At 47.3% G+C, this 27,120-nt stretch overlaps 1 protein-coding gene across 2 annotated transcripts in view; it reads right to left on the bottom strand.

Annotated features, from left to right (window-relative positions):
- The window catches only part of SLC22A18 (solute carrier family 22 member 18), a 49,400-nt gene extending 27,710 nt beyond the window's left edge, over positions 1-21,690 (bottom strand). The window contains exons 1-5 of one of the 2 annotated variants that reach the window (XM_040701383.2): positions 21,559-21,690; positions 21,229-21,458; positions 20,500-20,597; positions 19,121-19,266; positions 17,752-17,884 (exon numbers count right to left, since the gene is read on the bottom strand). In XM_040701383.2, coding sequence (XP_040557317.1) covers positions 17,752-17,884; positions 19,121-19,266; positions 20,500-20,597; positions 21,229-21,411 — 560 coding nt within the window. In that variant the 5' untranslated portion in view covers positions 21,412-21,458; positions 21,559-21,690. Of the gene's footprint in view, positions 1-17,751; positions 17,885-19,120; positions 19,267-20,499; positions 20,598-21,228 lie in introns of both variants that reach the window. The other variant, XM_046942032.1, reaches the window with a different exon arrangement.
- Positions 21,691-27,120: the final 5,430 nt, after the last annotated feature.

Genomic DNA, 27,120 nt, shown 5'->3' on the forward strand with positions numbered 1-27,120 from the left:
CAACACTTGTCCTCTCTTCTCCAAAACCTACCTGAGAAGCGATGTAGGCTCAGAGGGCCATCTGTGGCCTGGATTCCCTCCAGTCACCAGTGATAACTAAGCAGATTGAGAGTCTTCACCTCGCACAATACATAGAAGGGCAGGAGAATTTGTTGCTACTGATATTGTAAAAGGAAAGGTTTGAAACAGGTTCAAGGAGAGACTGGATAACTCTGTAGAAGAACAATCCACTAAAGATTACTAAAGAGTCATGAACCACATTCATTCATATCAGGAAATTCCCTGAGCTGAAAACAGTTGGAGGCTGGAAAAGTAATCGGTGAAGCATCGTGCAAGTTTTTCCCACTGTTCTTCCCCAGGCACCTTACTGTGATTTTTATTGGGGAAAAGGTACTGGGTCACACTGATACATGAGTGCAATTTCCTCCTCTCAGTAGGAATCAAAACCATATCTCCCAGCATCTCACAAACCAGACAGCCTCATCTTTGCTCATTCCCTAGGAAAAGAAAAAACAACAAACTGCTTTTATTCTACAGCCCCTAAGTATTCCAGAGAACAAGATTAACCATAGCTCTCATGTTGCGCTTGGGACACTCAGGCAGGAAAGGGTAATTCTACATCTCAGGCCATGGAAAGTTCACGCATCTTATCAAGTGACTGTTTAATATAACACAAAGACTTAAACCCCCATCTCTCAAGCGTGGACTTTTTCCCAGACCTTTTCTTGCCAATATACAGGCCTGGTTTTTCATTTCCAGGAATATCCTGTTAGATACCTGTATGTGGATATACAGCTGGTCTCCTGATGCTAAAAAAAGGTACAGCAGCAGAACTTGGGTAGAAACACCAGAGTGAGGGCACTCCAAGGGGAAACAATGGGACAGGAACCCCTACTGCAAGAGGTAATGTTTCCACCATCTTTAAATTACATAGCTGGATCCTGGTTAAACTTTGAAGTGAAGGGTACACGTGCAGTACAAAAATGTTTACATCTGTGATCTTGGGCAATTCTTCATTTCTAGCATAAAGTCTTCCTTTACTCAGTACCTGGAGAATTAGATTCTTGGATACCCCAGCCATACAAATGACATTCATTTTCTCCCAACTTCTTCATGATGGGAGACTGTACCCTAATGGGTGGTAAAGCAACACTTATTCTCATGAAACAACAATTCCACGAGCTACTCTTCCAAGCTCAGAGAGTGGAGAATTATTAAAGCACTCGGTTTGGGTGTGTTGCTGGGTAAAGACTCCCACGTACAGACTGGTTAGAAGGTAAGCAGCACTTGCTAGACAACCCTGTGACTCATCACTGAACGCATCGTTAATCATATGTTACAGCATGTCTGACTTCATAGAATACCGTAGGTGGTGAAATGATCTGTGAATGAATTCAAGGTCTTGCCAGCTTTTATGAGGTTACATCCCTTCAGACTCCAAAAGCCTCAGCTGGGCAGGAAGCTGCTGAGGGATTGCTATAGCAACCCAGGCCATGCTCCCAGCATGCCAGGTCCCTACTCTCAGTGGTGGCTCTGGAGAACATTTAGGCTTGGCCCTGGCTGGAGCTGCTGCTTCTCACCCATCGTGTGGCACTTACGCAGGGCTGGCTTGGGCAGAGCTGTGTTTTGCTGCGTGAGGACGAGGGGTGGAGGCTGGGTAGTTCCTATGAGGGGAAGGAGTATGATTTGACTGTATATAAAGCAAGATGAAAGCCCTGCAAGCCAGGCACATCACCTTAACCAGCACTCTTGGTCTCTTCCCAGTATGACATTCATGTAAAGGACTTTTTCAAGCTACGTAATCCCTGGCAAAATGAAGCACCTCTTTACCTTGAGGAAACAAACTGCACACACATCAGCCTACCAGTGTTACGGCACAGACTGTTCCTGCCCTGCAACAAGGAGCTGCAGCCAACACCTTCCACCTCAAGGTGCGAAAAGTCTTGCTGTGCTACATCAAGGGCTCCAGCACCTTTTGTCTTGTAAGACCTTGTAATGAGGCAGAAATAAGACACATTAGGGCCAAGTCTGCACGGGGAACAACATTGGACACTAATACCCAAACTGACAAATGAAACACTTCACACGTCAGGTGGAAATGTTTCTAGCACCCTGCTCCAAGCTCTCTGGTTGCACAACAGGCACCTGGAAAACAACCCTTTTTCCAGCAAAGACAGACCCTTAAGGGATGTGGTGGTTTGATTCCATGAACAGTTTGACCTCAGAGGCATCTGCTTCAGATGAATGACTCACTCCATTTCAAGCAGCAGAAGGGTGAAACTAGTAATTAAGGGTGCAGCTTACTTGCTTGGGCAGGCTTCGTATGCTCAAATCGTGAGTGGTCTCACTGTTACTATATTTAATGAACACTCCCAATTAAGTATTTTGTTTCCTTCATCCCATAATGATGATGGTTTCTGCATGTTAAATGTAAGCCATCAGGAAGCTGCTTTTTGTTTCACATTTGTAAGTTTACTTTGGCCTCCTTCACAGCTGGTAGGACAAACACCAGTTGTGGAACCACTAAGAAACTTGGCCTGAAATGATCTGTTTTCAAAAACTTCTTTGGCACAGTAGAAAATAATTGATTTGTGCTAAAAGTACATTAAATATTAACTCAACTTTCGCATGATTTTTGGAGGAATGAACTGAAAACAGATGTAAAGTACTTCGTGCCAGTCAAATGTAATCACAGGGTCTTCTATCCCTCTCACATAGTTAAGTGGATTTCAGCTTTGCCACAGCCCTGAACAAGAACATCCTTCACCTGCAGCCTTGTTGCAGCAGTTGCATTTTGAGCTCTCGCACCTCAGCCCTTGGTTGGAGGCATTCCCCTGGGGGGAGAAGAAGAGCCTCGTTCATTCTCTGCACCACGTTTAATCTTGGCCCCACTACTTAGACCACCTACAGGGATGCCAATTAGCATCAGCTGCATTACGCTGAACTTTTATTTACAGCAGCACTTGCTGGGAACCACATCTTAGGCAGCCTTATGGGCAGCCACTCACCTAGCCACATGCTTACAGCGGGATCCTGCCCAGCTCACCACCAAATGGCAGCAACTGCACGCTGCCCGATGGATTCACGTGGAAAATTGCTGGTTGAGTACCTGTTGGTGCATTTAATTGCAAATTAGTAGCTGGAAACTAGGAGGGGTGAGAACCGTGTGAGCAGCCAGCAGTCTGCAGAGGAGTTTGGAAACCTCCAATGAAACATTCAATGAGCAAAGCAATGGCACTCTTGGTTTTGCTGTATCCAGAAGACTTACAGTTCAAGACAGAGCCAGAGGCCACACGCTTCTTTGGCAGGACATCTAAGGGAACACCTGCATTTTACAAGGGTAGGTGTTACGAGCACCTGAAGGCATCAAGGGGCTGTGCTGGTCAGAGGTTTGCAGTGGCAATTAATTAAGACTGGCCCTTGTGGTATCTTGGAGCCATTCAGAAGCTGGCTGCTTTCAATGCACCAAACAGCTCTGCATACACCAGTTATTGAGGAACTTATTTACTTTTTGTGAAGATACTAATGTTGTTTTTCTCTTTTTTTCTTTTTCAGAAGGAGAAAACAACAACAACAAAAAAAACCCCACAAACTTCAAAGTGCTACCAAGCAAAAGCTTTAGATGCACATCTGGGGTGGCTGAGGTATAGAGATCTACTGAACTGGATCTGCGTGACTCCTTTTAACAGTCCTTAAATGAAGTTCTCCTTCTTTACATACAGAGATAGGCCTGATAACAGCGGCAGCTGAAAAACTGACAGTTTATCTTCAAAACATCCCCATGGGTGACAGCACACAAAGCAAGAAAAATAGGATGTGAACACCCACAAGCACAGACAAGGACATGAAGCACTAAAAAGTGTCCCTGTGAAGTCCCAAAAAAAGACTGTGGCAGAAAAAAAAAAAACACCTTAAGCAAAACAGATCTCACACATGCAGAATCAGTCCCAATACTACCAGCGTAGATAGGATGGCTGCCAAAACCCATCAAAATGGCAGAGTTTGGTATAAAGAGCCAAGCCATAGAGTAGAGATATGAATTAGAAGCAGGAAAGGACTTGAAATTCATACCTCCTTAGTAAGTCATCAGATAGCAACAAATGAGGAATAGAGACTGCTGGTGTTAAAGACCAACAGCTTTGTCTTTAATCTCCATTTGACATCAGGACTGGTTGCTAACCTGGCCTCACACAAAGGCAGTTTTTTGCTAAACGATGCAAACAACTTGCTGTATTCACAAATATAACCAACAAGCCCTGTATTTTTACTACAGTAACAACTAGACCTTCCAAAAGGAAACCACTAGAGCATGTGGGAACTTTAGGGATGCCCTTTCTTTTCAGTCAAAATTTACTCTTAATTTGTCCCATGTATTTCATTTTCGGAAAATCCAAACGTGACCCAAAAATGAGACGAGAGTAGTGAAAGACCAATGAGCACATGGGAAAAAAAATGTCCCAGAGGAGACATCTGCTTGAGAGCCCCTCTGTAGATACCAACAGCCAAATACTGATTTATAGAGCTGCAGAGCCTGACCTTGGCTGGTATCTAAAGGAATAGCACATCCTGCTGGCCAGACCACCTTTGCTAAGAGTGGTTTAGCCCTGGGCTATTCATTGGAAAGTCCCAATCGCAAGTGCAAGACACGAGGTGATAATAAAAAAAGACATGGAAAAAGATCAGGCAGGACAAGCCTCAACATGCTCAGTTTGTCGTCCGCTCTTGGCCCAGCTTACCCGCATTACAATTATATCCTCATTCCTCAGAGCAAAATGTAGTTCAAAGAGACAATAAAACCCTTTTTAGTCCTGCGCTTGGCAGCAACGTCACTGAAACGGAACTGAAATGACTCCTGGAGATAAGGCGACAAAGGAAGTTAAACTGTTCCCTACAGCTTGCCGCTGGGAAAATGGCAGTGCAGAAAGAAAGGCACCGCTGTGCACGCGGCTCCTGCCTTCGCTCAAAGTGGGACCTATGCTGTGGTTTTAAAAGAGATTGTATTTTACTGCCAGCAGATGGGTCACCCTTCTGGGATACAATTCAATAAGCAGTCAGTTCAGGTCCTGAGAAATTTGGGGTGGAGTTCTGTGGACCATAAGAAATCTTGGGAAGGAGTCAGTTACCCGAGCAGTCACTAAAATTGAGGTTCCCATTGCTTCTTTAATGTTCTCTTCTGTATGGAAAAAAAGGAGCCCCAACCAGGCATCTATGATCATGGTACAGCCTTTTCACCTTCAGTGGTGGGATGGGCAGGACCCTAGATGTGCCCCTTCCACTCAAGAATTACAATGGCCAAGTTTTTAGGGGAAAAAAAAACAAGGAGATTGAGGGCAGCTTGGGTCAGCTTAGCACCATAAAGAAAACAAGGAGAGGTGAAAGGCAGAGCAAAGTGCAAGCTTGGGGTGGATCAACGTCTGTGAGGTGTCCAAGAGATCACCACCCAATCCCACCTCTCTCCCAAGTCAGATTAACACAAACTGACAGAGCAGGGCATAACGGTACCCCAGGAAGCAATAAAGCAGCAAGGGGGAAAAAAAAAATCACTGCAATTGCAGCCAGAGCTGTCTTTACCTCATCGCTTAACAGGACTAGAGGTTTTTCTACTGCTGACTAAAAGCATTACACACTCAACAACCCTAGACAGTGAAATATTCGACCGCTACAGCCCTAGACATGAATGAACAAGATAGGCAGAAATAAAAGGCCCCGTAATCTATTACTAAACTGCCCAGAAATCATCAAGCAATTACGCTGTAAAGATACTGAATAATGAAGCAACATCTTTTTGTATTGTTTCAAGACTATTTCACCCTCTCCGGTCGCTCTGTACCTCTGGGAGCTCCGTGTATCCCCAGAGGAAGCCCTGATGCCTCACTACTGGTTTACAGTTGTGCAAAAGGAACAAACTCTAGCCCTGTGGAGGACAGGCAACTTTGCTAATTATAACCAGGCTGAATGAGAACTTAATTATCCCACTGGAAAGCTGCAAATACTTCAGTCTGACTCAGTTTTTGTGCACTAGACTTTTTCCTCCCTTTCCCCATGTCAAGGAATTTCTTTCCACAGCAGTCAGGAAAGGGGCATACGGATGAAGGAGGTCATGAATAATCAGGGAGGGAACTTTCCAGAACAAGGCACTAGTGTGAAAAAGTCTTTCTTCTGGGGCGACATTTGCATGACCGAGTGATGACACAAGGGGACCGCAAACAAAAAAGCCATTATACCCCTACCACGGCTTTCAAAATCTCCCAGCGCAGACTCGGTCCTTCCCTTCTGTGCCAAAGCATCTCCTTCTGGGGATAGGAATTTCAGCCCCATCTGCATCAGCATTTCCCCTTATGGAGCTGGGACCGGAATGAAAAATTGCCATTTGATAAATGTTCTCATTCTGGACATCAGCTAACAACAGACTGAGAAAGCATCAGACAATGGAAATCATATACATGCACACAGCCCCAGCCTCATTAATATCCCATTGTTTTTTAATGCACTGCTGCTTGGGGGCTGTAGCTCTCCAATGGATGGCACAGCTCAGCCCAGATACCAATCACACCCAGATATCACAGAATCATTATGGTTGGAAAAGACCTCTAAGAGCCTCCAGTCCAACTGTCCATGTACTACCAATATTGCCCACTAAACTATGCCCTTAAGTACCACATCTCCGTGTTTCTTGAACACCTCCAGGGACGGTGACTCCACCAGCTCCTGGGCAGCCTGTTCCAATGCATCACCACTCTTCTGGAGAAGGCTTTCCTAAACTGAACCTCCCCGGTGCAACCTGAGGCTGTTCCCTCTAGTCCTATTGCTAGTTACATGGGAGAAAAGAAACCAGGGCACATCCTTGGGAAGGCAGTCCAAGTGCTGTGGGTACCACTGGACTTGTGCTGGAAACCCAGCTGAGAGCTAACCATAAATGCCTTAGAGACCCTGGACAAAGCCCTTTGTTCTGTAGGTCATTCGTTGTGACGCAGAAGGCTGAGCAGTGATGCAAAGAAGGCAGGTTCAACCCTGCTGTGGAAAAGCAGCTGGGGACTTCCAGAGCTGCAGAGCAGGCACTGCAGGAACGATGGTGCTGGACCAAGCCCAGTCTCTGGAGCCCCCAGGGGGTATGCTCAGATGCTGGGAGCGGGGAAACCATTTCTCACCAGCATAGGAAGCCAAGTGCTTGGCAACAAACGAGACAGCTCTCCCCAAACTCCAGTTACGCAAACAGCTGCCTTCTGCTGGGTTTCAACATGCTCCGCTGCTCCAAAAATAATTTCCTGCTTGATATGATACCATTAGCAGGAGCACAGAGCGCAGCATGAACAGTCATGCTGCCTTGTGCTAGATCCAGCTAGCCAGTGGCTTCTAGAAAAAGCCCCAATTCCTCTTGGTTTTGGTTTTGTTTTTTTTTTTTTTGGCAGACAGGCAAAATGACACGGGAGGGACAGGTAACTGAGGGATGTAACAAGTCTTCTTTCTCTGTGGAAAGTTTTGACGCAAACCTGGACAAAAGCACCTGCCACCTTGGTCTGTCCCCCTGGGCCCTTTCCATAGCTAACTGAGATTTCCCAGCCCTTGCAGCTCAAACATTTACTTATGGCACATAACCAAAACTCCACAGCCAAGCAGCAGTCAGCACCAGCAAAGTTCAGCGACAACGTCAGCGCTTGCTGGGCGATCAGGAGCTGTGCCAGAGCTGCTGGGGTTCCCTGATAGCATAAGTACCTACAGACGGATATCACAGCATCTTTCCTTCCCCACTTGGTGCCGCTTTGGAGGCTTGCTGGAAAAATCCCAGCCCAGCTCAGTGCTTTGGGAACAGCAATTCCAGTTCCGAGCTGGATTGGAATTTGGATAGCAAATTTGGCCCTATAGTGTATTGGATTTCCTCTTCCCTGTTCTCAGCCATCTGATGTTACCTTCCAAGGAGCAGCACAGGACCTGCCCTGGGGACACTCCTCCAGGGCCTTACACCAACAGTGCTCTGGAAACCTCAAGAAGTACAGACAGTTAACCGTGCCAACGCCCAGCACATCATCATCACACTCCTTGCCCTAAGGAGTGCATCAGCATGATGCCCCAACCTGGCGCACAATACTCCAGGGCTTGCACATGGGTAAGATACTGTTTCCCAAATTTAGCTGAGGGAACGTTCAGTAAAGAAATGAAGCAGCAAAAATAAAACCTGAAGCTGCTGCAAAGTGGTATTCAGAAGCTTATAACAGATTTACAAAACCAGAGGCATGTTAAGGCTGCACAGAGTGCTTGCCAGCATGACGGGGGACTCCCTAGCAGAGTGTGAAGTTTCATTTCAGCATCTATGGCGCTTTCCAACACTACCTGGCTGAGAAGAAAAGTTCCTTGACAGCATCAACTGAGGGGTTTTCCGCTGCCTTTCTTCTCCTGCTATTCTTTGAAATAAAGGTGTGCGTCAGAACCCGTTTATGTTCATACATTTGAAGCCCAAAGGATCACGACGGACCATTTTGCCTTATTCTAACCAGCAACCTTTCCTCCCATGGCTATTCTTTGAGCTACACATTGGGTTATGAAAGATTCCCCTATACCACAATTTGAAGCAAACGAGGCGTGAAAAACCCACCACTGCTTCTAGGGAGCTTGGATGTAAAAACAAGTCCCACCTCCAGTTCCACACAGGACAGTACTCAACCACTATGGCCCTGGCTTTCATATTTGAGGAAAAATATGCCTCTGAGCCGCCCAAAAGCCAGGTGGGACCTCCCCTGTCACAGTGAGGAACAAGGAGAGTAACCCCGTGGAGAAGGTGGCTCTGCAGCTGCTGGGGACCTGGGCCAGATGGAGCACAGGACCGGTGGGAAGGGCTCGAGCTGGTTTCCATGCTCAACTGACCCACATCTGCAGCTGCTGCTGCTCCCACAGCTCCGGGGAGGAGAGATAGGCAGCCATTCAGCTTTTCCAGACAGAGCACAATTCCTGTTTACAGCCTCTGGGCTAGGCTTTTCAAAAGCAGGAGCTGGGTGTCTATTCTTGCGGGAAACCAGGTGTGTAAACAGTTCAATTAATATATCCAGCACACTGGGCTCTAGCACAGCAAAGAAGGCTAGTGGAGACAAGCCAAGAGCTCAGGAAGGAAAATACTTTTAAATAATATGCCTAATTAGAGATGGGCCCGAGCCAGGAGTCTGTACTTGAACACCTGGAAGAGCCCTGGGGAGCAGAAGTGTAACCTGAACCCAGATCCACATTTTGTAACTCGCCCATCCCAATGAACAAAATCCCAGCCCCCAACTGCAATCTCACAGGGGTCTCCAGCAGCCAAAGCTTTGAGATCCAGCTTTCTGCTTTCAAACAGACTACAGTCAAGTTGCTGCCTCGTGTCCCTCTCGCTCAGCCCCGTGCTCAGTTCAGGCATTGCCCAGTTCTGGCTAAAACAAAAAACCCACCCTAACCAAAGGCCAAGAAGCTGCACACACATCTGCAAGCCAGAAATTGTCAGCAAACCTCAGTTTTGTACCAAAGTCCCAGAACTAGGGCTTGTTTAAGGGACATGTCCTCCACAGTGGGAAAGCCCCACTATGCCATGTACAAAGCCTCACAAATGGCAGGCTGGTCTGTTTCTCCTGCTTTCCCTCCCTCTCATCAAAGGTCTCCAGGATGGAGAGCTGCTATACCTCATAGAATCACAGGACTGTTTGAGTTGGAAGAGACCCTTAAAGGCCATCTGGTCCAACTCCCCTGCAATGAACAGGGACACCTACGCTAGATCAGGTGCTCAGAGCCCTGTCCAGCTTGACTTTGGGTGTCTCCAAGAATGGGCCATCCATCACCTCTCTGCGTACCTGCGCCTTTCTGTCTCTTCACACCACAATCCCGTTTGGCCCTCTCTTTAGCAGTGAGCCCCATCCCCACCAAGCCTCCCTGCCACCACACGTTGCGCACTGCAGATGGCTCACCAGGCTGACTAAACATTTACTTTTGGATGGCTCACTTCCAAAGTCCAGAAATAGATCATCGCCCACAATCAGAAAGTGCCTGGGTGTGCCATCGGATCAATTCCTTGCCCCTTTATAGCGTGCCATTTGCATTCCTGTGCTTTACATTTCGCACTGCCTCGCTGCTGCCTGGCGCCGAGCTCACTGCAGCTCCCATCACACAGACCTGCAGATATGCAAGGCCTTATCTCCCTGACGGGCTATTCGTGGTAGTTATTAAAAAGGAGGGGTTTGCATCATCTGACCTTGAGTCCTACCAGGCTGAGGTATATTCCACAAGGGCACGGGGTTTGCTTTCCCATCAGGCTCTTAGCCTCTCACCTACATAGCATGAGGCATAGCTGAAGCACAGATGGGATTTGGATTTGCTCACAATGAGTGTTGCAACAGCCAAAGCAGCACTCATCTTTTGGAAGCCTTTGGAAAAATTTAGTTCCACTGCTTTTTCAAGCAGTTTTACACCACTGATGTACTTTTCTAGCTATTGTGAATTCTTCCCTGCCACAGCCAAACCTCCATTTCAAAACCATAAAACAGTGAAAAAATATAATACAGGCTTTGCATAAAAGCACAAGAAAAACCTTTATGAATCCTTAGAAGGCCAGGTCACTCCATCCGAAGGGTGTTTGTCACAAAGCACCCAGGCAAAAGCAGACTGAGGCAACTTTTGGTAGGGCAGGCAGATTACAGTCAGGCAATTAGACATCCCAGGCTGTGTGATCAATCACATGTAATGAGAGCACATGTGGGCACAGCGTGAAGTGCAAGCCTGCTGTCACCAGCACCACTGTGAAAATACACTGCATGTCAGTGCAGTCTCCTCAGGACATTCTTCACCAAATGATTTGAAAACATCTTTTCTAGACATCAGTAGGTCCACCTAGAAATAGATCTCTTCCTACTGTGAACAGTAATTCCTAGAAGCGATAGAAGCAATGGCCTTAAGCTGCACTGAACGAGGTTCAGGTTGGATATTAGGGAAAAATTCTCGCCAGAAAGGGTGGTGCTGCAGCGGCACAGCTGCCCAGGGAGGTGGTGGAAGCACTGTCCCTGGAGGTGTTCAGGAACCATGGAGATGTGGCATGAGGGATGTGGCTAACAGGCAATATTGGTGGTAAGTGGAAGGTTGGACCAAATGACCTTAGAGGTCTTTTCCAACCTTAACGGTTCCATGAAGACTGGGAAATATCCAGAATTCCCCATCATTTAAAACCCAGTTGTCTGTACAAAAGGAAGAGGGGAAGAAATGCAACCAATGCAGACTGTAGATAACCTGTTACACAGCTTTAGGTCAGGGAAGAGCCTTTCTACAATTCTATGGGAAGCAAGTCTGACGCATGAACCTTTCACTCTTCTCAGCTTTAATAACCATTAATGCCTTTAGTTCCACCTTTTTTAAGCCTGAACTTCTAAGAATCTGCCCTCCCATAAGCATTTCTCATGAGCTCCTAGATAGCTTTTCCAAGGGCATTTATAATGGTGTATTTTTTTTTTATTGTATTGTTTTTTGAAGAACCATCCTGCAGAAACCTTTTAGGGTTTGGGAGGTTTCATTCCTTCCTCTACAAATTTCTGTACCCAGAGCTTGATTTGAAACCTAACCGAAAGGAAACCCTTTCAGTGACTCCAATAAGTCCCAGACCACATTCTCCGGAGTGAAAGAGAAATGAACCAAATCCCATAAAAATAGAGATGATGCAGATTTTGAAAGGGTTTAGAGTTAGATCTCATCAAGCAGTTAATCCAAAAATTTCATCTTAGGATAAACAGGGAATAAAGGAGTATTTATTGACACAGAGAAAGATAATACTGCATGCAGACCACAGAGGATTAGATGCATAAAGCCATCACCATCAAGAAAAACACATTAAAGCTGAGGTGATACCTGCTGCTATAACAAACAGGCAAAAAAAAGTCCAGATGCTGCCTCAGATGCTCAAAAATACATAATGCTTTTATATCCTGAACCCATGCTACATGAAATGGACCAGATTTCTACCCATGCTGAATTCTCTTATTCTGAAAATCCACCTTAAATATCCCCTAGTAGGAGACCGAAGGAAAGTCGTGGTCATTTCTGGACTGGAAGGTGCTGGAAACACCTTTTCCTTTGGTTGCGATAACGCACAGTTTGCCAGGGTGAAGGGATGAGTCCCAGCAAGCTGGAGATGGTCATTGCAAGCCTCCCATGCCCTCTGGCAGTGCTCCGTGCCAGGATACCTTCAGCTCTGCTGCTGGTGGAGAGGCTGTGAGCAGGGTTTCACAAGGAGCCTGCCCTGAAATAAAAGCCCTGGGTGGGGCCCACGGAAGCTGGTACAGTTCATGCCCAGGTCACAGCGCTTTTATTTCCCTCTGAGCATGCCTGACCTTCACCTGCAGTGGCCCAGCATGCATGAGAGGGTGCTGCTCTTCCTGTCCATCCAGCAGCTTGCTGTTCGCCTCATCCACCTGGCCAAAGGTTTAATGCCCAACCCCACGCTACTCCAAAGGGCTGCTTTTCTAGTTGTCCCACACAGCAGTTTTATTTCAAGAACACAGGAGGAAGCTCCTCCTTCCCTCCACTGCAAATGAAGGTCCTATCTAGGAAATGCTACTTCCGCCCAACCTCAGCCCCTCATTTCTCCCAGTCTGCTTTTCCAGAGGCCCTGATAGATCTAAAAGCACTAATCTTTTCTCCACGCACTTCATCCCTCAGCTCCTCGAGCCAGAGGTCTCAGCCCGCAAACCCCAGTTCCACCCAGCCCACCCTTCCCATGCCAAACCCACGCATTCACCCCAACCTTTCATCCCCTCCCTGTCCAACAATCCTTCCCACACATCCTTCCTGCCCTGAGCTCCCCACATTCCCACCACAGGGCTGGGTCATTCACTGTGGCAGGTCAGAACTCAATGTAAGCACGACCCTCGGAGTCTGTAGGATTAGGAGACGTAAAGGAGAGCACTGCCCATAATGCTGCATGCATGACTTGAGGAAGGTTGTACCATCTCCTGGTACCCTCCAGGTGCTCCCAGACTCCTGCTGGGCTCAGCCCTGCTCTTCAGCCCCCTCCTCCGGTGGCCTCAACCACACCGAGCTTTATGGCTGTTCGGGATTCATTTTTTTCCTGCTGCTTCTCTGAAATAGCAAAATGCTGGCACATGCTTCTGATAAACAATGAAAAGAAGAAACATGCCCCCAAAAATGGGATGTCAGCTGTGATCCCAAAGACTCTGCCTGCCCAGGAGATGATACAACCAGAAAAACTGGCTGTGTTCCCCCAAGGCAGGAGATATTTGCATGCACACATCTCGTGATGGAAAGAGCCAGCACCCCAAAGGCTGTGTAATCCAAATAGCGGTACAGAATATGAATTAGGAGAGGGAGGGGAAAAAAAAACATCTCGTTGCCCCCCTCCTATGCCTGAGGAACACCACTGCAGAGCGAGGAGACAACTTACATCACAGGAAAAATGCAGCAAAGCCAAGTCCCAAATCCCACTTCAGGGACTTAACCTCAGCCTATTCTGTGCTTTCTGTTTAGTGTTAACAAAGACGACTGTATTTCCCTGGATTTCAGTCCTAAGTGATACTGCTGGATTTGCTGCCCAGTCATAAAACGTTCCAGGAGTGGGAAGAGCAGATGAAGCTCCAGTGAGTCATGAGCAGACACTGTCTCATTGTACAACCAGAGCGATCAGGGTCACCTCCTGCCCTCCATGCTGCCTCTATTGAGGTCAGGCCCAAAATACCTTGGTGCCTTTTCACAGCATTCTGTTGTTTTGTTCCTTCTCAACACAACCTTGCAGGAAGCCAGCTCATGACCTGGTTACTGGGCCCACAAGCCAGACACACACTTCCCTGGGCTCTACCAGGCATGTTTCCTAAGGAGGAACATCCCATTCCTCTCTGTTGGCCACCTAGAGTCTGAATAGTAGATTCAGGTCTAACTGCCTCCACCATAGATGTCTGAGCTTAAGTGAACTCCACCTGAAGGGCAGGGAGGCATTCCTCATGCTCAGGAATAGGTTAAGCAAGTCATCAGGCATGGAAAGCTGAGTTGCAGGAGAAGCAGCCCAGACTTCAGCCTTAATCCAACAAGTTGTGAGGGGATGAAGTGCAGGATTCTCTGTCCAGGGGCGTTTAACATAGGCTGTACAGACAGCCTTTGGGATGATGGTTTCCTAAGCTGGAGCTATCATCGTACAGAGTAAGCGAGAAGAAGTGACTTGAATCTCCTGGTCCTCGTTATTGTTTTTGTTTTGGTGTTATTTTTTCCCTATTTATTTCTACACCTTCCCTAACCCACCAGCTCCCCGACCAACAGCCCACTTCTTATTCCCTCCCCATCTCTCCTACGCACCCCAGAGCTTGACTGATGGTGGCAGACGCTGCAGCTCAGGCACCTCCCTCTCCCCAGAGCCCCTTGACACAAAGGACAAAGCAAGGCCTGTGCCAGCATCACCGAACAACATCATTCCAGGCAGGGAAATGCCACATTTTCTTCTGGAAGGGAGCAGGAGCAGCTCTGGGCAGCAGAATGCCTGGCTTTGTGAAGGAGCAGAACGCAAACCCCCCCCCCACCCTCTGCCACACTCCCACCCGCCTTCCCAGCTCCCAACCTTCAGCCCTTTCAACACCCACAGTCTTTCCACTCAGCCGCTAAGCAATGAGAAACTCCCTGCCAGAGGACATGGTTCAAACGGGTTACTGAAAAGAAATGCAATTCCCTACTCCGGGTGAACAAGCTCCTTCTTTTCCCCTTGAGGAAGAAGGGTAATAGCACAGCCAGGAAGGGAAGTAAAAAAAAACCCAACCATCCCCAAAGCCTGTTATAATATTAAATAAGAGACCAAAGGGGTTTGGCCAGGAAAATCCCAAGTTCAAAAGAATAATTGCTCCGAGAGATTTAAGCCTAAAGCTGAGTCACTGAAATGAAGAAACATCTCCTTGTCCATAGAAAGCAAACACATCTTGGGTCGTGCTGCAACGCTTCCGTATGTCCTTGTTAGAAAGAAAGAAGAAAGAGGAGCCAAACGCAATTAATCACTGGCTCAGAAGAAAGGATGAGATCTCTGTAATTAACTACCTTAGGCTCATCTTTCTGCTTTTGAAAACTAATCCAGCCTCCTTCTCTCACCCTTCACCTGCAGGGCCAACACAAAGGACTGCTAGAAGTACACGGTCACCTCTCCCGTGGTGCATCTACATCTGCTGCAGCTCTCTAATGAATGCCCAGAGCATAGTAAACTTCATGCTGCACACCACAGAGTTACTTTTCTCAGCCCCTTTTGTGGCTGGGCTGTGATGGACTCCGTATGCTCACCAACAACATGGACACCTCAGGTGAACTACAGGAGTTGGTCTCAAGCTAGGTATTATATTCACTACCCTAATCCAGTTGTTGAATGACCAGAAAACTTCAATTAAAAAGCACATGAACATGAAAACGCTCCCCAAACGATGATCACAAGCAGCTGTAGTTTTAACTAATTGCTTTATATCTGATCCTCAGGTGGTTTAAATCTGTCTGCCCATCACTCTGCCCACAGAAAGCTCCTTCTCCACAGCTGCATGCAGTTTGTTCAGAGGTGAGAGGACAGGGCTACGTATTAAGATTAAGTTCAAGAGGGTGAAGCCAACTGGCAAGCAGCTCCTCCATTTGCAAAAGGCAAAGCTACATTTCACAGCTGATTGCTGCAGCATCATTCAAAGCTCTGGAAAATGGAAGGGGGGAAAACACAGCACTTCAGAGAAGAGGAAAGGCTGGAGCTGGTGGCTACAGCTGAGGAGTGGAGGTCTGGATCTGACATCCAAACAGGCCCACACAAATCAGAACGAGTCACTCAGTTTCCTTCTCAGGGCTCCCTTGGTAAATAAGAGCCAATAAATATTAGCCTAACAATGAAAACAATAACAGAGCAGCTCTTTAGGTCAACTACATCAATGGTAAATACAATACAGCGGAATAATAGCAAAATGACATCAGACGAGGAACCAAGAATGACTTCTACCCCCTCTCTTGTATACAAACCACTACTAACATATGAATAATGCTGTCAACAGTCTGGGAATGCTCTGTAGCGAGGGAGGGCTAAGGATGCCAAATGGACAGAAATCTCCAGCTTTGCTCATCCGTGACATGGCAGAAATATTTATTTTCAAAGAAGACAATTGGGGCACTTGTCTATGAGAAAGGGAAGTGATTACACAGCTCCAAGTAGGGCTGGAGCCTTCCCGTCTCAGTATGGGAAATGGGGAGGGATGCACCAACAGGGACAGTGATCCCTGGATGTATCCTTGACACGACACCCACTCCTTTCCCTCCAGGATAATGGCAACCGGCGGTGCTCCAGGGGCTGTTGTATGGGATGGCAGGAGCAGCAGCTCCCAAGGCACGGCAACGGGATGCTCCATCGGCCACGCGTGAACCGCGGGCTGAAGCTGCCCTCCGCCGGATGCGTGCACGCGGATGGGAAGGGATCGTCGGTGACAGCAGTTGCAGAACGAGCCGACGGTGACACCTAGCGGGCACAGCGACCTGCTGGGCACGGACTGCTTCCGAGGCGAGCGCCACGCCTGGAAACCAGCTTCGCCTAAACACGTGTGCGCACATACACGCATCGCAAACCCTTCACCCTGCACTGCAGAACAGCTACAGCGCTAGCAGAGGCTGAAAAATAAACGATCCCCATGCCAACATCAGTCTACAAAAGCAAGCATCTGTAAGAAAAACAAAGTCAAATAAATGCTCATGTTGCAAAGGCTTCTCCCCACCACCTTTACAGAAACACAGGGGTCTTTCCCTAGAAGATAATGGCCACATGCATTTACCTGCCCGCAGAGCTTCTCAACACACTGCATATTTTACTAATAACAAACAATGACCAGTAAACTCAAAACAACCAGGAGTTTCTTCTCTATTGCAGCACATAGAAGGTGACAGCCTGCTGCACCATGCCAGGCAGTGGAAAGCACACAGAAGAGCAGCAGGTGTGTGCTTTGACCTCCTCCATCTCTTCCCCTCCACATCCCAGCATTGCTTTCCCTTTCCCCAACATCTTACTCCATACAGAGCAGCATCCCTCCAAGCACATCAATCTCTGCCAGAGTTTCACACTGCATCAGGTTTCCATTTCTCAATTGCAGAACACTGTTAGAGGTAGGCTGTGCAGCACACGCTGCTTTTCAGCACACGCAACTCCAGAGAAAAGATGGGAGAAAGCCTCCATCTCTCACTTCAACCTCTTTCCATACACATCTTTGCTACTATTAAGAAATAATACTTAAGTAGGCAAAAACTGAGGGTTTCTTGTTTGTTTTGTTTTTAAAAACAAGGCCTCCATAAAAACACAGCAAGTAGTTCTTCGTAGCAACACGGAGAGCAAAATATTGAGCTGTGGCATGAACCTCTACTGCCACCAGCACAGCAAGGATGGGTCTACAGCCGAGTTACTCAAAGTGAGCGTTATTCACAATGGAACACAAAGATGCCTTTCAGCAGGGGTCAGGTTTGAAGCATTCTTTGTCTAATCGAGCCTAAATGTTAGTGAAAAGCTGTTAGCACGAGTTAGAGAAGTCTTCTGGCCACTCTGAATCCTACCAGCTTGGAGGTCGTGGATGCCCCATCCCTGGAGGCATTCAAGGCCAGACTGGATGTGGCTCTGGGCAGCCTGGTCCGGTGGTTGGTGACCCTGCACATAGCAGGGCGGTTGAAACTCAATGACCATTGTGGTCCTTTTCAACCCAGGCCATTTTATGATTCTATACATGTTACATATGCAAGGCCACACCAAACAAGCAGATCACTCACCCAAATTTGGTGGAGATGACCCCTCCCAAGGCAGAGCCGATGATGATTCCTACTCCGAAGCAAAGACCCAGCTTCCCCAAGGCAGCAGCACGTTCAGAAGGAGCTGTCAGGTCTGTAATGACCTTCTGAGCACCTGCAAAGAAACAAGCACTTAAAAGAAGCCTGCTGCAGTGCCCAAGCAATGCGTACAAGTTTATAAGCCACTGAATCGTTAAATCATTAAGGTTGGAAAAGACCTCTAAGATCATGGAACTCAACCACCAACCATTCCCACTGCCCACGTTTCTGAGTGCCACATCTCCACAGCTCTTGAACCCCTCCAGGGACAGAGACTCCACCATCACCTTCCCAGGCAGCCTATGCCAGTGTCTCATCAGCACCTGCCACTGAACTGCCCTTAAAGCCTTGTGCTCATGCACACCACCAGAAGGAATTCACTCCATCTATAAGTTGAAGGAAGGGACACTCCAACCCTTTCACAAGTGGCAACAAGAGGCTGACTCCCTACCAGCACAAATCATCTTGCACGAGTCACACAGGCTTCCAGTAGCTAAAGCTGGTAGTACAGCTTCTACTAGAAACATCCAGGAAAGTCAGAATAAAGCAGAGCAACTTGGTGGGAAGCGTGGGAAATAAAAGCCATTTTTGTGACCACATATTGCTGTGACTAATAGGCTCCTTTTAGCAGCAGAAACAAAACTTTTGGTTGCAAAAAAGCAGCTGGGAAGTTCAGGATAGGGCTGCTGCAAGCAAAGAGTCACTGTCAACATTCAAATGGTGATGTCCAAGCAGCACTCAAGACCATACAGGAGAACAGACCTAGGACTAGAGAGAAGAAGCCCTGCTTTCCAGAGCAGCTACCCTGGGTTCTACAGTACTGTAGTGCGATGGAAAACACAGCAATGACAGTAGAATAGCAAGGTCCTAGGCTACAGCAAGTGACAATTTGCCCAAAGAAAACAGCTGTGAGCACAGAAATAAAGGGAAGAATCAGCTTACCTTGTTGCTCTCAGGTAGGCAGGAATCTCCAACAAGATCACCTTACCCCCCCCCACTGCCAACCCTTAAATGAGGGCTGGGAAGGGGCAGATCCTGGCTCCACCCCTCCCAATCACTCAGGTGAATTGCATACAGCTGAGCTCCCTTGGATTGGCCCTGCCTTCCCACCAGGTGCTCAATCACTGCTTCAGTCCCTGACTTAGCATTTCCACTACAAGTACCACTACAGTTGTTTCATACTTTCATAGTGTCAGTCCCAGTGCCCAACAGATGTTCTTTCATGCTGCTGTCTTTCAGTAACACAAGCACAGAAACAGAACTCTGGCAATAAAAACAATCTGAGGAGTCCCTCAGCCCCAGCCGACCTTACCTGGCAGCCCATGCATGAACACTGATGGTAGCCTGGAGAGAAAGAGGATGGGGACGCTGGTGGAGATGGACAGGAGCAGGAAGAAGGCACTCGCAGATGCACAGGAGAGAGTTAAGGCAGCTCTGTTACCAAACTGATCTGCAAACCTAGAGCAGAATTGGTGATAGGCTGTCAGAAGTGGGATTGCACAGGTCCATCCCAGGGGATGAAGCTGCTCAGCAACCTTGGCCATATTCACTGGTCTCCTGCAAGAGCTGATGGGGCTTCCAGGAGTGAGTTTAATTTGTAACTCTGAGTCTGTTCAGACCAAGGATTCAGGCTAGATGATTTTTTTTTTAGTCCAGATTCAGTGATAACTGAAACTGTTCCAGTTTAATTTCTAGCAGTCTTGCATGAAAAATGGAAAATCTTTTTCTTCTCAAACCTACATCAAAAATTTTGGCTTCAGTCTGGCAGCATCCACCTTCAGACCCATCTACACCACTGGCAATCCACACACATATGCATCTTTGTCTTTTCCTATTTCCTTCAGTGCCTTTTCTGGACATCGGAGGAAGAACAGATTTTGGATGTACCAGGTGCAGACCAGAATCCCATGAAGGGAAACCAGAGCACACAGCAGCACCTAATCCACGTGTCACTGCTGATCAGTAGGAGGGCTAAGGAAAAAAGCTGGCTTTTCTCAGTCTTGTTTGAGTTTCCCATCACTGGACCACACTGCTTGTCCAAATTTTTCTGCCCTTTGGGAAGAGGCTCCCCACAGTCACTCTAGGATTTTTCTTGCCATTCACACTCCATTAGGAACAGAGGCTCCCGTCCCATGAGACAGGCTTATCCCACTCTTTTCCTCTTTCTGCAGATGAGCTTGTAGATAGAGCAGTTCTTAAAAATGCACATAAACTCAAAGGAATTTTAACTTTGTATTAAACTCTGACTTAAATTCAGGGAGATGTGGCCATAGAAATAACATGACCTACAGACTTGTTATTGACAGCTCTACTTAACATGAATAAATACCCTTCTTTCCCCTAGGTTCCCCAGTCAGAGGACATTTCTAAGGTTACAAGTGGCTATAAAATGCTTGCAAGATTAAGCCATTAGGACCTAGGCTCTGAGGACTCTGATGGCTTAAGCCTGTTCCCAGTATATTGTTACACTTAAATGTGTGCCATTAAAACGTAGCTATGTTAACATAAAGGCTGCTTCTATGTTGCAGTATTTCTAATTAGAGTGTATTTATTTTCCCCTCGGACTGTTATGAAATCTTCAAACGTTTCAGCGGGACCATGAAACAGAACTAAACTTTTTATTGTTATTATTAAAATATAAGAGATTGGCCTTTTTTCAGCCACGAAAAGGGTCACGAGTATTGTTCTCACCTTCCAAAAATGGGACCTCCCACGAGCTGGAGGACACCAAAGGTTGTCTGGAGGTACCCAAACCCCACCGAATCCAAACCCAGGCTCTTTGCCAAGTACTAGAAAAAGAAAAATACAAAAAGCAATGGGGCAGGGGAAATGAAACATACTGCATCTCTGAATAAAGAGCTTCACATCTGGACGTGGAGGACCAGAGCTCCAAACTCTGAGGGGAGTTGCTTCCTTTAGCTCCCTCTATCTACAGAGGAAATCTTTATCACAGAACCATCAAGGTTGGAAAAGATCTCCAAGATCATCAAGCCCAACCACCAACGCATCACACTGTGTGCACTGAACCATGCCCTCAGTGCCACATCTCCACTTTTCTTGAACACCTCCAGAAATGGTGACTCCACCACCTCCCTGGGCAGCCTGTTCCAGTGTATCACCTTTCTCTCTGGTGAACAAATACAAAGTCTCTGGCCTACGCTGTCTGCTAAGAAAAACCAGCAGGATTTCTGTGATCAAAAATGGATGTGATCAAAAGCATCAGTTTTGCACCAGGTGACAAGTCAGAGTCACTTCTCACGCTCGTGGTCCATCGTGGCTAACTTTGAGGCAGGCTCTAACATTCAGGCTCCGCCAGCGAGGACGGAGTATTAAAAAGCCTTCAGAAAAAGAACAAAGTAAACCTGGAAGAGCCACTTCTGCCAAAGGCAAGAAGCGCTGTGCCCAGCAACCCATACTCACAGGCATGACTCCAAACTGCATGAACAGGAAGGTCAGCTCCAGGGTTACTATCAGGTAGGCAACAAGGATCACCCGGCCCCTCCTGACGTCTCCCGCAGCGTTGCTCTGCCCCCAGCTCTCACTCTTCATTCTCCCAGCTCCTTCTTCACCCTCTGGGCTGTTTTTTCCACTCATCGTGCTCATGGAGCGACTTAAGGCAGGCTGAGATAGGATGTGAAGGCGCCTTCTGGCTGGGAACGCAGAGAACACGAAAGGTGCAAAAGCTGTGTTTGCAGTTCAAAGCTTAACAGTATAAAGATGCTGAGTCACCATGCTGGGGATTGTCTTTACTTTTTCCTTCTCTCCTCCCCTTTTGTCAGGCAGGATCAGAGGCAACCGCTTACTGAGCACCAGATCTCACTGCTCAGCTGATCCCTGGTGGGATCGCTGCTTGGAGGGCCATGCAGAGACCAGCTTGGGAGTGCCAGCAGGGCTAAACTGGACATTGCCCCATGTGAGAACACGTGGCAAACTCTTCAGCTCCTTAACTCCTTCCATTCTTTCACTTTTTCCTTTGTTTCAGCTGGGACAGAATTGTTTTCTTCAGAGCTTCTGGTAAAATGCTGTTTTAGTTCTAGGAGAAAAGCAACGTTGATAACACAACAGCGTTTATAGGTGCTGCTAAGCAGCACTTTACAGAGCCAAAGCTCAAGGAGCTGGGAGGAATCATTGCCTCTGGTGGCTCAGAAAAGACAACTGTTTTGACTCTTCATTAAAAGAAGACTGATTTCAGTTTTGGAGGTTGCAAGCAAAGCTTACAGCAAAGTGACTACCTCCCTATCCTCGTGCTTCTTGCAGTAAGCTTATACAGCCTCTGACCGAACATCAATCCCACACAGAGTTACCACTGCCCTCACCACAATCTCCACTTGAACCCTTTTCTCCCCCACACCAGGTGCTGCAAATTGAGATACTGCCTGAGCTACAGAGTGCTCACATGTGACTCCACTAAGACTGCAAATTAATAGCCAGAGCCAAAACATACATAAAAAGAAAAAAAAAAAAGTATTAAATCCACGCAAATTAGGAGGCCAACTGCAAACTGAGGAATTAAAACAAACAAACAAAATTCCTTTGTTCTTTCTGTTTGGTTGGTCTTTGTTTGTTTGTTTGTTTGTTTGCTTGGGATTTTGTTTCCTTGTTTGTCTGCTCTCAGTTTTATTTGTTTGCTCATCTGCTGAAGCCTGGAGGTCTGGTTGAGTATTATCTTTATTCTAAAGAGGAACAGAAAACAAATTCCAGCACCCTGGCTTTGTAGTTTATGAGGCTCTTGGTAGGGAGACCTCATGAGATCATGTCCTCCCCTCCTGTTTGAACACACCAGCTTTGTGGTGACTTTCCCTAGGCCAGCTTTGAAAATACCCAGGGAAAGAGCTCTGCCACTTTTCTAGTACTTGGAGAGACGTTTTTCCTAATGACCAACCCACATTTCTCAAACTGCAGCCAGAGGCCGATGTCCCCGGGGGTATCAGCTGCCACCATCGAGACGCATTTGGTTGGATCACCTCCAAGAGCTTGGAGCAGCTGCAGGCTGTTGTTGGATCCCCCTGGACCACTCTTTGACAAAGCCACTAGAGGCAGGGGGACTAGAACTAGACAATCTTTAAGGACCCTTCCAATGCAAACCATTCTGGGATTCTATGATTCTACCGAGCCCTGCAGACCCCTGACCTCCCAGGTAGCCCAACCAAGCCAAGGGTTGAGGAGCTGGGGACCTTCTCATGGCACACAATGAGATGATGAGAAGGTGATGCACACCTCATGCTGGTGGGCAGTAGGGAGCCCGGTGTTTTGGAGAGGGCTGTCAGGCTGTGCCTCCTGGTGAACGTGGGGAGGATCGACGGTTTAATGTTTCACCAGGGACTGGTGCTGTGCCACCGGAGGCTGCAAGGAACAGCCTTCTGCAAACACATTCAGAGCATGAGTCAAAAAGCACTTTTAAAGAGTGACTCTCCTAGGCCAATGCAGACCCAGCTCAGGACAGCTTAGACGTCGCATTTGTTACTGAAGAAGGAAGGTTACCCAGAGTGCATCCCAATTTAGCAAAGGATTGGTGCTGGGCATTGAATTCGTCTAAGTGCAAAACAATGGTTTTTTTTGCGCTTTGGGTTTCCTGCACACAGCAGCAACATTGTCAAGTAAAACTTCCTGGTTTGCACTGGGCAGGCACAATGCGCAAATTGCCAGCATTGAATAGAAGAGTAAAATTAATGACAGAGCTCTCTTTCCAGAGGTTTTGAGACAATCACGAAAACAGCTCACGCAAATACAATGCGAAACACTGCTAACAGGAAACGTTGCTGACTTTTGGACGTGAAAAGCTGTAATATTTTGACTGGTAGGTTTGTCTCTGCAGCAACTGGAAAGGGATCCCAGCGAGGCAATGACTTGCATACGCCCTGCTCTCCATCAGCCACCCTCTCCCTCCACAGACAGCCTCATCCCGACCAGGAGCCCCATCCAGCCGTGACCCGTCTGCTCTGCAGTGCTAATGCACCATTCCCGATGGATTGTCCACACTGGTGCTGCATTTTGTTCTAAAGGGTCTGTTCTGGGTCATCATGTCACTGCCGAGTCACAGTGAAAGAGGAGAGACTGATTTTTAAAGTGGGGGAGAACACGTTATGAATAGAAGATGAATCTTCTTGGGTACGATAAATAAACTTTAAACAGATGCATATCCCAGGGAGGCTGTGTTGAAAGCAAGCAAGGAACTGAGTGTGAATACCTTGTGATTATACTGCAGATTAGGCCATTAGCTATGCATCAAGCCTTGACACTTATTCTCAACATTTTTGGCGTATTTACAGTTGCCCTCCCTGGTAAATCTTTCGCGAGGCCTATTTATCTGGTAATCTCTGGAAAAATAGATGGGGAAACCTGAGAACAGCTTTACAAAAGAAATGTGCAAAGACTTTGTGTTTATGTTACTCGGGAAGAAATCTTTCTTAAATCACTGGAAATGGGAAGCCTGGCCAGCTGAAAGTACTTGGGGAGGGGAAACCCACCCATGGCAACTGCAGCAGTTGGAAATGTTAGTTGAGAAAGGATAAACCATGAGGAAATCCGTCCTAGATCCTCCCCTCCACCTGACTGTCTTTTGACAGAGGAAGGTTAATGTGACCTGCAGCAATGCCAAGTGCTCTGGGTGGGATCCACCTGTCAGAACAAGATTTACAGCCTTAGAAGAGCCTTTAGGAGGGACAGAAGTGCTGGCCAGCAACGAAGGGCAGCTCTCAGGCGTCAAATCCTCTGTCAATGTGAGCCGGTGGGCCCCCCAGCTATGAACAAAAGCAGTGAGATAATTCAGATTCTGCTCCAGAACAACAACAACAAATCTCTTTGGGAGACACAACCCCCAGGGAACCATCCTCCCGGTGATGCTTCTGAAGAGTGGTAGAGGAAACGGAAGCAATCTCCTGAAGTGATGCCCAAAGACATTCGGGTCTGTGGGAGCAGCCCAGGAAGGAGACTGGGATGCTCCTGGTGGAGAAACACTCTGCTAATGGGAACCCAAAGCACTGCATGGGCTCGTGTTGCTCACACAAGGCATCCCTCCCTGTCTAACCCATGTAGAAGGCTCTGACTTGTGCTGTGCTGAAAGATCAGTGCTGTTGAGCAAATAAGAGCGCATACGGCCCTGCTATGGCCAGAATTACGTCCCACGGTTGTCGACTGATTTATTCTTTTGTCTAATTGTGTTCACAAAGAAGAAAAAAAACAAAACAAAAGCAGCCTGCTAATGAATGGAAAAAGAATCCACACGGCCAGAAAAAAAAAAAAAAAAAAAAAGAAAGAAAAGAAAAGGAAAGAAAAAAAAACATCTTTAGTTTGCAAAATAGCAAAATAGCACAGTCTGTGGGGATTTCCATAAGAACCGCAGGGAAGGTCCAAATCGGCAATGAAATCAGATTCCCAGTGGCTGCAGAACTCTTTTGGCTCTTTCTATGTGTGTATTAAATTGCAAAAAGCAATTATTGGTGATTTGTTTTTATAAAAACGCGGGTGTGCTCATTCAGCCTGGCAAATTGTTTTGTGAAATGGAAAAAGACCATTGTTCATTATTTTGGTAGAGTCTTTGTTACTTAGCATATTAAACTGCAAATCACACTCTATCTGAAATGGGGCTGGTTCTTATTGACTTTTTAATGGCAGAGCCCCAAAGCTCCATCTAATACTGAGACCCCGTCTGGTGCCCTGCAAGCACAACAAGAGCTCCAGACTCGGATGAGGGAAAAGAAGTGGATCCTCCTCGGCTCACAGCTGGGGTGCGACGGCTCGAAATCATGAAGGAAGTCTGTGGAAGAGACTGGAATCAGATTCGGTCATCCTTTGGCCTCCAGTGCTGCTGCTTAACCACAGGGCAGCTTCTCCTCTCTGGATAAATCAAACCAAAAGAGAACATTTCTGAATGCTGGAGTCTGACATCAACACATGTGCAGATGGAGTAGAGACTGTGTCAATTGTGAACGAGGTTGGGAAAAATGCTGTGGCCTGACTTCAGGAGTCACACCAAGAATAACATGACCACATAGGCAGAGAACACACGGCTCCTTGCACCCATCCCATCCCATCCCATCGCATCCCATCCCATTGCATCCCATTGCATCCCATCGCATCCCGTCCCATCCCATCCCATCCCATCCCATCCCATCCCATCCCATCCCATCCCATCCCATCCCATCCCATCAGCTCTGGCAGTGCGCTAGTGGGATGGGATGGTGCCTGCTTCAAGTGGCACCTTGCTGAGGTTACTCCTCTTCTTGTCACCTGGGGCTGCGATGGCCACAGCCACCCCTGCCCCAAACTTCTCCAGGGCCTCTAGATGGCTCTGCCCTCTCAGGCAAGGGATGCCTGTCCCCACACTTGCTGCTGGACAGCATCTGAAGTCCTGGGTTCCAAGATGCACATACTGCGTATCTCAGAAATATCACAGAACCATCACAAAACCATGACAGTTGGAAAGACCAATAAGTTCATCCAATCCAACCATCAACCCATGCCTGTGACTGCTACAGAGCGTGCCCCCAAGTACCACATCTACCCTTTTCTTGAACACCTCCAGGGATGGTGGCTCCACCACCACCCAGGGCAGCCTGTTCTGATGCATCACCGCTTTTTCTGACAATCAGTTTTTCCTAAAATCCAACCTGAACCTCCCCTGGTTCAACCTAAGGCCATCACCTCCCATCCTAATGCTGTGACCCAGCAAAGGAGGCCAATCCCCACCTTGCCACAACCCCCTTTCGGGTCACTGTAGAGAGCAAAGTACGTTGAAAGCCCAAGTTTTATACCCAAAGAATATGCAAGATGTAACAAAAATGGATGCACACACAGACAAAGAAAGCCTCCCGTTCAGCTTTCGATGTGTAATGTGTCATTCAGCCCATACTGTACAGCCACCTCCTGGAATCACAGCGATGTCTGGAATGCAAAAAGCTGTTTATCATCTAAATAACATTTAAGCCTTCATAATTTATATGAGAATTGTAAATGATTTGGGCTGTATGAAGCTTCTTGTTGTGGTTTGTTGCAGGAATGCTGCAGATTTCCTCTGCAAACATTACATTCTGCAAACAATGGGCTCCCGAGATGCTTTCAGCTGCTCTCGAGCCTCCTGCATCTACCAAAACATTTTCCTGTGTCAGAATCAGACAATTGCCCGATTTATAACTTTCAGACTTTTGAGAGACCACCGCAACACAATGTAACCGCAGTCCCTCTGCTGGTTGGCTGTCCAGCTAAGCTGTACTCAGCACAAACAAAACGCGGATGTGTATTCAGTGTTCCTGCTAACGCATGTTTCTGTGTAGGGCAATCGGGGAGCAGCAAGGCACACGTCTGTAAGGCCTC

Source organism: Gallus gallus, chromosome 5 (assembly GCF_016699485.2).
Source record: "Gallus gallus isolate bGalGal1 chromosome 5, bGalGal1.mat.broiler.GRCg7b, whole genome shotgun sequence".
Lineage (NCBI taxonomy): Eukaryota > Metazoa > Chordata > Aves > Galliformes > Phasianidae > Gallus > Gallus gallus.